The sequence below is a fragment of the Periophthalmus magnuspinnatus genome, chromosome 8 (assembly GCF_009829125.3).
Source record: "Periophthalmus magnuspinnatus isolate fPerMag1 chromosome 8, fPerMag1.2.pri, whole genome shotgun sequence".
Classification (NCBI taxonomy): Eukaryota; Metazoa; Chordata; class Actinopteri; order Gobiiformes; family Gobiidae; genus Periophthalmus; species Periophthalmus magnuspinnatus.
In genome coordinates, this window is record NC_047133.1 from 29,177,759 (window position 1) to 29,190,609 (window position 12,851).

Genomic DNA, 12,851 nt, shown 5'->3' on the forward strand with positions numbered 1-12,851 from the left:
TGTTCACAATAGCTAGTAACCAAAGCGAATGGAATACAGGCTTAATCTCATCAGGTGTGATGTCCTGTTTTGGGAGCGTATGGAGCTGCTAATCCCTAACTGTGGAGGGAGGATCAGCCTTTGAATAATAGAATGTTGTAAATAAAACTAATTATACATCAACAATATTCCATTTAGGTTAACTTGTTGCAGGCACAAGACTTTTTGCAATGGCTAAGTCACAACACTAGCACTATATACTACTTCGGACCACCTTGTTTGGAGATTTTTGTGTAAATGTAGTCTTTGAAAATAATAAAATAACATGGGCTAGCGAGAATGTGCCTTGTGTTGGAAGAGTCCCATTGGAGCAATCCAGTGCTGAGCTGTACGTAGTGCTGAGACAGAGCCAAAACACAGGAAAGCCGATTAGTGTTTGTCTATGTCAGCACAGCCCGCTGTGCTAGGCCAGACTGAGAAAGTTACCGAAACAACGCCGCAGCGTATGGTACATTTATATAATTAAATTATATCTACATGAAGTTCTACATGAAAACAAATAACTACAAACTGTTGGTTGAATCCATTGACCAAAAAAGCATTAAAATCAATGTACAAATCTAAATTGTGGTGCACAGATGTGCTGGTGCTGTCCATGGTGCTACCTGTGTACTAACATTTACAGCAGAGTAAAAGTATTGCATGGTAAAATGTACTTATAGTAATTACACATGGTATAACACATTATTAATGAATACTTGACACATGTGTTATTCTGTTTTTCATATATATTCCATGGCAACAATTATAAACCTACCCCATTATGAAAAGTGGGTAAGGTAAGTGACTTTCCCATTATGGTGCTGTAAAGTCTGACCAATACATTTTTGTATTCCTTTTAATTTTCAGTTTGAATAAACATTTACCTGATGGTAACTTGATGACTGGGTTATCAAAAGAGATCCTCTATGGACCCAAGCATTTCCATGGCCAATTCTCAAAACCCAGAATTTCAGGATGACTTAGAAAAACCTGTGAGGATAGAGAGAGGCGAGTCAATAGCTTCTGCAGAACTGTCCCAAGAAATCACACAAACTACACCCCATTCCTCCACTGACACCGCTCAATACTACTGCATTATGGAAGACGAATGTCCTCACCACCTTACATCACCACCTTCTCTTCCATCCCGCTTGGAACCAGAGGGGGGCAGCACATGTGAGGCAGCAGCCGCTGACCCAAGTGTGAGCCTGAGGTCATCTGACGGCACAGAGGCTAACACTAATCCCGAGTGCTTAGACTGGCACCATGGAGAGAAGCAGTTAATGACAAGCCACAACCAGGTGAATGAGGAGATGGAAAGTGTATTACCCACGTTTGAGGAAGTTGTAAGCAGCGACTATTCAAGTGGGATCCAATGCACCACACAAAACCAAGAACTACTGGAAGACAGATTCAAGACTCAAGAGTGGGGTGAATCTACTGAGAGAGCAGTTGAAGAATGTAATGATGATGGGGTGCCCAAAGATCAAATGCTGGATGATCAGGATCAGGAATTAAAATTGGTGGAGGTTACCAATCTTCTGGATGATACAGGATTAAACTATCCCCATCAAAGGATTGAGAGATTTGACCTTGCATCTATTGCTACTCAAGATAATCCAAACACAATGGAAGTTACCTCAACACAAAGTCCAGACAACTCACACAAGGAAGGCATGAATAGCCAACTTGAAGATGCATTGGACAATGATCTTAGAGAATATGACTGGGTAAGGGGAATAGGAGTGGAAGATGATGAAGAGGACAGAGGGCTGGACGAGCAAGAAGACTCAGATGGGACAGCTTCAGAGAGGAGATTAGCAACTGAAATCTTGCAAGGCAAAAACCTGCTTCAGCGTTTGCAGCTAATTCAACAGAATCAAGATTCGGAAGACATTTGCTCGCAGACTCCAAAGCCAGAAGTGGATATGATAACAAATGTAGCATCAGAAGCCATTCAACAAGAAGAGCAATCAGAGGAAGAGCCACAAACCGAATCTCCTTTGTTGACTATGACAGCACAACTTGAAGATTGTAGTATTCATGAAACAGATATTGTTCATTGTAATATAGAAAGTGATAACAGATGTTTTGTAGTTGTGAAAGAAACCAGTGCAGATGAAGATCTCTCCAAGCAATTCGAACAAAATGTTCCAGAAAGTCACTCAACGAAAACTCAAGTTGTTGGAATACTTCAAATGACGAAAGAATGTTGTTTAGAAGACAGATATTTTATGGGGGAGGAAAGAGTTGATGAAGAAGACATTTGTACAGAGGAAAAGACTAATAGCAATGAGGGTGATGAACTAGAAGAAAAGGGAAGGACATCTTTGCTAACCTTGTCTCCTCAACAGACAGATAACAGAGAGGCATCTGACAGAAATGCTGATTACATTAATGGGACTTGGAAATTCAAAGATGAAAACAGAACTCCCTTTCCCCCCTGCCACAGACTTTCAGCTGCTGAGACCTTCACGGAGAAACAATTTCAAAAATCATCTCAGATGAAGCAAGATTTGCAGAGAGCAGAAGGTGTCTCTGATCTGACTGAAAATCCAGACATACTCGAGATTCCCTTTAAGTCTAATATCTGCCTGGAGCCCCTCCCCACAAGAGCCGACTGTGCTCCAACAGAAGAGTGGCACTTCTCAGAGCAGAAGATGCAGAAGGAGATCCGTCAGGACATGCAGAGGGAGATGGTGCTGGTGAACTTGGGGAAGATCCCTGGAGGGTATAGCAAAGGAGAAAGTCGGCAGATGAAGGACACAAAGCTTCTATTTGAAGCATTCCAGCAGGTGAAAATAGAAGGTCCAACAAGAATCAGGAAAAATATGGGCTCACTGCCTAAAAGGCCACTTTACCCCTCTGTGTTGGAGCGAACACACAGCCTGGAGATGTTTTCACAAAAAACATCTCCCATGTTGCGAACACATTCATTCCATCTGGTATCAGCCTCTGAAAAGGAGAAATATCCTGAAACATTCAGACCACTGAGTCCATGTATAAGAGACAAACCTCGTCTAAGCCCCTACCCCAAACATGAAAAACACACACGCATGCATAAAAGCATGGACTCAATCAACAGGAACAGTCCAACATCTACAGGAGGGAGAAGCTCCAAGCAGGAACCAGCCAGAGAAGGTTCTCCACTCCTGAAGGAAAACCCCTTCTTTAAGCTGCGCCCAGCCCTGTCTCTACAGCCCGAAGTGGAGAAGGACATCAGGGAGGCCAAGAAACGAGAAGAAGAGCTGCGCAAACAGAGGTCTAGTCTATACGGAGACATGATGCAGGGTAGCAGAGATGACGGCAGGTCGACAGCTGAGCTTAAAGCAGGTATAACTCTCTCATATATAGTGCATTATAGACTTTAGATGTAAAACAATCACAAGTTCTGACACAGTGGTGATTTCATTGGCAAAATTATACAGTTTTAAAGTTGACACCATAAAAGACTGACACGCCTTATTTTAAGAGAAGTAAGATGATGACTCAAGAGTAATAGAGCAACATAAACCTAGGGAATAAGAACATCTCAGGCATTCTGCATCTTATCTGTTGCATTATGACGGTGGCCCATAGACACAGTACCTTTGAAAAGTCTATATTCTCTCAACATCTCAGGCCATTCAGCTCTGAGCCCATGCACCTTAACAAGTGTCTCTTTACATTAACATCACACTGCTCTCTAGGCATCTTACACTCTCAGTGGACACATCAGCCAGAAATTAGACAGCAAACCTATCCCAGGCTGCCAAGTGAACTATAGTCTAACTTGATATTAGGAGTAACAGAGTAAAATCTTCACAATCAGTACACAGAGAAAGTGAATGAATCTAGCTCTTATAGTATTTAAAAAGCATCTCATTCCCTTTAGATCCAATGCAAAAGACCACAGGGCGACTGGACCGTGTGTGGCCTCCACCCTCCAAGAAAGAGCACACAAAAGCTGAGCAGGTAACATGCTTTAAATCTCATCTAAACCAATTTGACGTTGTTTCAAAACATGACACTGTCCAAGTCCCCACAAACTCAGTCTAATCGGGGAGTAAGCTGAGAGCAGAGCTAATCGTGTCCAATAAATGTGTGTGTCACAGCAGGAGGTCAAAGTTCAGCGAGGCCCGGGACACAAAACCAGTCTATGGCAACGCTGGGAGTCAGGCTTCATCAATCGGCAATCGTCAACCAACAACAACTGAGGTCTGATGTTTCAACCAGAGGGGGAGATTGAATAATGAGGAAACTGCAATAAGTAGACTTGCTTAGACCTCAGTAGGTAGAAATGTCAGTGATACAGTCATTGGAAGAATATGTTGGATATGTTAAGGAAACAATTTGATTTAAGTTGAGTTTGGTTCTTTTACTCTAATAATGGGCTTATAGGCTGTCAAAACAACATGGCGGACATGAATATATGCTTGGTCCAGTGCTATTCAAAAACATGAAAGGAGAAACACCTGATGTATTAAAAACATGAAAAACAGAACTAGTTCATTTTAACTGCAGTGACACAAATGTATTCCTCACTTTCTTAGCGTGATGCTTTTACAAGTGTGTTTCACAACTTTCAAAGACAAGAGCGGAGTTTTGCCATCACAGAAATGCTAACAACAACTAGCAAGCTAACTTCCAGTTTGTGTATGATAAAAATGGTTTATAATTTGATGCAAACAGCACACAGCTGTCTCATTTTGATCCTAAGAACTGCTTTTACATTATATCTCTACTGGGGCATTTTTTCTTTTACTTTATCACATGAAAAACAAGTAGCCTACAGATCCTTTAGAGGTTCAGCAGTGGAGTAGTGATTGGATGACCACTCTATGGGTTTACAGTATGTTTACAAAAAGCAGTCTACTTAAATTACATTTCTTTTGTATTTTGTTGTTGCTTTATGTCTGTATATAAATATGTCAAGACTAATGTATATTTTATTCTGATTTTGAGTTTTAGAGGGGTAATACAAATTCTGAAATGAATTGCTTTTGTTTTAATATCTGACTGTTACCTATTGATTCTGGATATATATTGACAGGCCCAGTTTGTATTAAGAGTAAAAGTTAAAGATAAGAAAGATGAGAAACAGTGAGGACTTTCCCTGTGGGAGCTGGCATCGTGTTTACTCGAGAGTTCAGTTTCTAATCAGGGCCAAACAGCTTAGAGTCTCTAAGTACCATCTGTCAGGGTCCAGTTTCTGCCAACAACCTGGTCAACATGGCAATGTGTGCAATGGCTGCACTTTAAAACCAACACATAGGCCTAAAGTGGAAATATTATAACCTGTTCAATCTAAAGGGTATATGAAAGGCATAATGAAAGAATTTAAGCATTTGTTAGTTGTTTTCAGCATACATTTCTGTTATGTCATCATCTGTAAAAAAAATAAAATTTAAAAAAAAGTACAACATCAGTAACAAATCAAAAAACAATCATTTTTAGTCATCATTGATTTGCCAGGATGTTTTAATAACTACAGCCAAAACTCTGTAAAAGTATGTGGTTTAGACCAGAGTTTAGCCTTTGGAGGAAGAAATTGTCTTATTCATGTCTAAACATTTATATTACAAGTCATTTTTAATTGTTAATAATAAAGTTATCTCCCAGCCAACTATAACTATAATGAAATGTTTGATTTGATCTTAAAAATTGGTTTTACTCCGAGCTCCTCCCGTGTGACTGAGCTCCTCACCCTATCCCTAAGGGTGCGCCCAGCCACCCTGCGGAGGAAACCCATTTCGCCCGTTTGTATCCGCGATCTTGTCCTTTCGGTCATTACCCAGAGCTCACGATAATAGGTGAGAGTAGGAACGTAGATTGAGCTTCAACTTTCGGCTCAGCTGAGACTTTACCGCAATGGTCAGATGCAGGGACCGCATCACTGCGGACTCTGCACCGATCCGCCTGTCAATCTCACGCTAGATCCGTCCCTCACTCGCCCCGACATACTTGAACTCCTCCACTTAAGATAGAGACTCCCTACCCACCCGAAGAGGGCAAGCCACCTTTTTCCGACTAAGAGCGGTTCAGAAGCCTTCCATGATGAGTACAACCAAGGCCAGTTACGTCGCCCGGACTGGCATTACCGGGGCTCAACTCTGGAGCAAGGCCTGGGGTGGGTGCTCGCCAGCGAGCGCCTAGTGGCCGGGCCTTTCCCCTGGGGGCCCGGCCGGCCTCAGCCCGAAGGACCCACCACTTGAGCCATGGAAGGCTGGTTCAAGGAGAGCTGGGCGGCAGTCGAAGGTGGGGCCTCGTCGACCGGATCTCCGGACATGGAAACTGGCTCTGGGGACTCCTGGAACTACACAGAGAAATAAGTAAAAAGCAATGGCCTTCGAACAGTATTGTCGTAAATCCCACATTATTCTCCTTCCTCTTCCAGTTCCCATCTGTCACCTCTAGAGGGCAGCATTGTTTCAGTTTCCCACTGGTTAATTAGCTTTAGATCAAGTGTTTTCCAGACACTTAGAAATTCTACAATCTATTCATTTCAGGGTATGGTCTAAAGATGTCTTATGAAGATGAACGAAAGAGTCTACATTTAACCTACAGAAACAAGAATTGCACTTGCTTACCGTACAAATCCCATCCAATTCAATAACTTATAATGTTGTTTATATTTTAAAAATTGCTTATACAATACTAAATAATACACAGGAACAGTATGCTTATGAGGAGTCTTATGTAACTCTTGTCACTTCTTTGGCTGTGACTCAGAGCCTGTACAGAAAGAATGGGCAGCTTAACATTATCATATGTACATAACACAAAACAATGTTGCACAACAGAGGGGCTTTAAGTGCGTCACTTACTGCAGGAGCCTGTGGGTGGTACTTCTTTAGATGCTTGGCTAACACTGACTCATTCATGATGTGGAAAAAGACTTGAATGTTCCTGCAAAATATGACAGAGGAAAGGGCATTTAAAAATGGAGAGGTGGGAGAGAACAAAGTAAGGTTCATGGATAATAAAAGTGAAATACAGGTGAAGACGATGAATGGGTTATGTATTATGTGTCAGCATTTATGCATGGAAATAGAAATCAGTACATTACAGAAATTATTATACAAATATGTGTTCAATTAGTCATTTTAAAATGAAAAATTTTATATGAAGAACCTAATACGGCTACAACGACAACTACTAAAACTACTACTACAAGAACTACTAATAATACTAAAATAACTACTACTACAAATACTAAAGCTTCTACACCTATTACCAGTACAACTGCTACTAAAAGTACTACTTGTACTACAGTAGTTATAGAACAGAGAGTGGAGCTAGTTCAAAGCAACAAATATCTGGGCACTGGGACTGACAGCTTACTCAGCTTTGAAGAAAGATACTGATGCTTGGTGCAAAAAAGGGCACCAATGTCTTTCTGCCTTTGAAAGCTGTCACATTTTAACACAGACAATACAAGGTTCAGGCTCTTTTATAGATCTTTTATTGAATTGAGTTGTATTGAGTTTTATCTTTCTCCTTGGTGGCATGGTTTGGCAGTCTGGCACTGAAAGACAGGAATAATGTTAGTCAAATCATTAAATGATCCAGCAGGGTGATAGGTGCGCCCCAGCTGAGTCTTGAGGCCCTGCACACCTGGAAGGTGCAGCCCTGTACACCAGGCAGGTGCAGCCCTGTACACCAGGCAGGTGCAGCCCTGTACACCAGACCTAGCTGCAGAACAAGGTGTTACAGGAACAGCTTTGATCCTTCAGCAGCTATCCTTATGAACAAATCATACCACTTTATAATGTATTGTTCTGTTTTTATATTTTTTATGTGTTTGACTCTGAGCCAGTGTGAATATTTGAAAGCTTGATTATGTGTCTGTATTGTCTTAATGTGTGTTGCTGCCAATAGCTGCAAAACCAATCAGCATACGGGTATAAAAAAAGTCATGTCACCCTGAACTAGAACTAATAATAATAATAATAATAATAATAATAATAATAATAATAATAATAATAATAATAATTATATATATATATATAATTATTATTATTATTATTATTATTATTATTATTATTATTATTATTATAACAACGACAACAACATTTACTTACAACATTTATACTAAATCAGAAAAATGTACTTCTGTACTGTACTTCTTATAAATAAAACTGAGGCTCCCGCTTGAATTATCTGATATGTAAACTCTCAAATGCATATCACATTCCCAGTAGTACTAATTTGGGCAGCTTCTATAGTAAATTACGTGCAACACACATGCCATCATAAAGCACCTGGCTGGAGAATATACTTATTATTTATTAAGAAAAAAAAATCTTGGAACCAGGATTAAATTTAAACAAAAATACTTAAAACCATTTTTTAAATCAAAGTTCTGATACAACTATTAAGTGTAATTCCATATAGTGAAAATTCACACCTGAAATGCAGCCACATAAAAATCAAACAAGGCCAAATGAGGTCAAGGTTCATTCCACCTTAAGTGACTCCAGTCACCTTAGGTCACCTTACAAGGCATTGAAGCACTTCAGTAAAAAAACAGGACTGGTAACATTTTCAGAATCTAGTTTTGGCATGGCTGGTGCCTCTTATAAAACCATCTATCACAAATCAACCTAGAAATGTGTAATTCATTCATACTTCACCTATATATATATATATATATATATATATATATATATATATATATATATATATATATATATATATATATATATATATATATATAGGAATATAAGGAAAAAAATCTTGATCTTGATCAGATCTTGAGCTGGTTTGGTCAAGGCTACAGGATTAAATTATTGCATGTTACATTGCCTTCTGATTAGTAGTATCTCAAACCCTCTCAAACATTACCACAATATCAATACCTCATTGTGCATTGTGTTTGATTTCTGGCCTTAACGTATGATATACCTTCACTAGACTTCATCAGTCTTCAGGGTGCATGATTTTGAATTGCAGAGTATATTTCTAAAATAAAGTTAAATGATATATTGAACACTCCTTACGTAGGCCCATTGTACAGTGACAGTGGAAAACAAACATGCCCATGCTCATATTGCATTCACTGTTGTGGCGTATAGCTTTCTCTCACCTGGTTGAGCCCTTCTGTTATCAGGAGACAGTGACGAATTACTGACATTGATGGCAATTCTTTACAATTTAGAAGTGTAACCCTTGTTTGTTATTACACTTTACTGTTCTTTACAATATTATGACAAATGATGATAGTGTTGACTGTACAGGTCTGTTGGAAACATGCCTATGTGGCAGTGTGTGACTACAAAAGCTCCAGATTTCTCCATTATGTGGCAACACAAAGACCTGTATTCTGTCTGTATCTGTCTGTGTTCTATAGCACCCAACATACGCTTCACTGTGATGCAATGATAGCACCAGCTGAATACAAGCATTGTCCTGCACAAAGCGTCCATTTGGCTTCTCCTCCTCAGGCCAGTTGCACAATCCAAACTCAGTGGTCTGAGTGCATGAGCTCACATTACAACAACAGAGCAGAATGAGGGGACCACAGGGGTCCAGTAGATTTCTTAGGTCTCTTAGGTCACTGTGGCTTCCAATGGAAACTACAAAAATAGACAACATTAAACAGATAGCAATGGTAAAAATACTGGTTTGAATTTTAACAAAGAAATAAATTCTAAATTGCAATGATACATCTAAAAGTCACATGACATTGCTGATGGGTATAGACTAGTGTTGTCATGATACAAAAATTTCAGAACTCAATTTTGATTCTAAGGAACAGACTCGATACTCAATACCAATTCCAATACCTTGATGATAATACAAAACTGTTTTTATTAAGATAATAGAATGCCATTTTTAGCATTAAATTATAGTACTTTCTTTTATATTACCATGTGGCTTTATATGCGTGTAATTCCTCAGTCGTCCGGGTAGGTTCTATAGTGGTGCATGGGTGTATACTAGTCAATGTGGCCTTATATGTAGACTATTATACATTCTAAAGCTATACAGGAAATGTTCATGTCTGTCCTGTGAATGTGACTTTTTATTTATCGACCTCCTGGTCCATATGCCGACTTCCTGACAGAGTTTTCTGATTTCATTTCAAGTTTAGTTTTGAATTGGGAAAGGTTTGTTATAGTTGGAGATTTCAACATACATGTTGATAACGGCAGTGATTGCCTCAGTAATGCTTTTGGCGCGCTCCTGGATGGGATCGGTTTCACCCAGAGTGTGAATAAGCCGACTCACTGTCACAATCACACTCTAGATCTCATTCTAACCTATGGTATTGAGATTAATGATCTAATTGTCCTTCCTCAAAACCCTATACTCTCTGACCATTTCTTAATTACCTTTCAATTTATACTAAAAGACTATCCAGCCCCACAGAAAAAAAACTATAATGAAAAGAACATTATCAGATAAATCGGTTACAGAGTTTAAAGAAATTATTGAGCCATTACTAAAAGATATGTCATGTGACAATGAAAATAATTTTAATCCAATTGTCACTGATCAATTGGTTGACAGAACAATGCTCACCTTAAAATCTGCTCTCGATGTTGTAGCTCCGCTAAAACAGAGAAGCATTAAACCAAGACCCCCGGCTCCATGGTACACGTTACAGCTCAGGACACTCAAACAACATGTAAGACGCACAGAGAAGCTTTGGCGCCGCTCGCGCTCTGAGCAGTCTCTGAAGGCATGGAAGCTCTACCTGCTCACTTATAAGGCCGCTCTGCGGAAAGCCGAACCAGATACTATTCAAATCTAATAGAAGTAAACAAAAATAACCCCAGATTTCTGTTCAGCACTGTAGCCAGGCTGACAAACTCCCACACTGCTAATGAGTCTCTTATCCCCTCGAACATTAGTTGTGATGACTTTCTTCAATTCTTCAATTACAAAATTACAACCATATGAGACAAAATCAACAAAGCTACTCCAAAAATCAGCTCTGAGCTAATCCAGTCTGTAATACCAATATCCCACATAGATCATCTAATAATATTAGATAAATTTACTCCTGTTGATGAGGTGGAAATTACCTCAGCCATCATGTCGTCCAAGCCATCAACCTGTTTGCTTGACCCTATTCCAATCAGACTCCTCAAAGAAGCCCTCCCCCTATTAATAGATTCCATCCATAACATAATAAATATGTCATTAGAAAATGGCCACGTTCCTCAGTCCTTTAAGTATGCTGTGATTAAACCCCTTTTGAAAAAACCTAACCTAAATCCTGATGAACTAGCCAACTATAGACCTATCTCTAATCTTCCCTTCCTCTCAAAAATTCTAGAATGAGTGGTGGTGAAACAGCTCACCTGCAGGACAATAATATATTTGAAAAATTTCAATCTGGATTCAGAGCTCACCACAGCACAGAGACTGCACTGCTTAAAGTAACAAATGACTTACTACTAGCTGCTGATAACGGGCTGGCTTCAGTCCTGGTCCTACTGGACCTCAGTGCAGCGTTTGACACCATTGATCACAACATTCTACTGCAGAGGTTAGAATGTGACATTGGAATCAGAGGGACCGCCCTCAAATGGTTTAAATCCTATCTATCAGATAGGTACCAGTTTGTTAGTATAAACCAGAGCACCTCTCCCTGTTCTAAAGTAGCCTGTGGGGTTCCACAAGGATCTGTGCTTGGTCCAATCCTATTTACTTTGTATATGTTGCCATTGGGTAACATTATCAGAAAACATGGCATTAATTTTCACTGCTACGCTGATGACACTCAGCTGTACTTATCAATGAAACCAAATCAGACTGATCAAATAGATAAACTCAGTGCCTGTGTGAAGGACATCAAAACCTGGATGACCTTGAATTACCTGCTCTTAAATCCTGAAAAAACAGAGGTCATTGTCATTGGTCCCAAAGGTCAAAGAGATTCTCTGTCGGACCAGATAATCTCACTCAACAATGTGAGTATTGCTTCTAGCCCTACTGTAAAAATCTTGGAGTCCTATTTGATCAAAATCTCTCATTCACAGCCCATATAAACCTAGCTTGTAAAACCGCATACTTTCACCTGCGAAATATAACTAAAATTAGAAATATTTTACCTAAAAACGATGCTGAAAAACTCATCCATGCATTTGTTACTTCCAGACTTGATTACTGTAATTCTCTGCTCGCCGCCTGCCCCAAAAGTACTATAAGGAGCCTCCAGTTGGTCCAAAATGCAGCGGCCAGAGTCCTAACAGGAACTAAAAGAAGAGACCACATCAGTCCTGTACTAAAATATCTGCACTGGCTTCCTGTTGAGCTTAGAATCAAATTCAAAGTCCTCCTCCTGACATACAAAGCCCTAAACGGTATGGCCCCATCCTATCTGCAAGATGCTATTGTCCCGTACCAGCCAAACAGAGCACTCCGCTCTCAGAATGCAGGACTATTAGTGGTTCCTAGAGTGTCCAAAAGTACAGTGGGAGGGAGATCATTCAGTTACCAAGCTCCTGTGCTATGGAATCAACTCCCTGCTGATGTTAAACAGGCCCCCACAGTATTTAACACCAGGCTTAAAACCTTCCTCTTCGGTATACCTTATGACCAGGTTACTTTGTGAGGGAGTGAGGGAGTGACATTAAAGCCCGGCTAAGATAGGCTGCAGTAGGAGATAACTAGCTGGGGGAAGTATGGCAACCTGAGCACTATCCTCTGCTTTGTCCTATTTTCTCATCAACAATGCTATTCACATGTTGTCCCCTGTCCCACTCCCCCTGTGGAGTGTAACTCTTTCAGATGCCCCAATGACAGCTGGACCCTCTCCTTCTCCCCGCCTGGTCCTCCTCCACCCGCCTCCCTCTCCTCCTCGCCTGGCTCTCATTCTCCTCACCCGGCTCTCCTTC

At 40.1% G+C, this 12,851-nt stretch overlaps 1 protein-coding gene across 1 annotated transcript; it reads left to right on the top strand.

The window, feature by feature from the left end:
• The first annotated feature begins 947 nt into the window (after positions 1-947).
• On the top strand, positions 948-4,217 carry LOC129456487 (probable serine/threonine-protein kinase kinX). Its single transcript, XM_055223943.1, has 3 exons — positions 948-3,354; positions 3,896-3,975; positions 4,116-4,217. Exons 1-3 carry the CDS (start codon positions 948-950, stop codon positions 4,215-4,217), a joined length of 2,589 nt encoding a protein of 862 aa, XP_055079918.1.
• Positions 4,218-12,851: the final 8,634 nt, after the last annotated feature.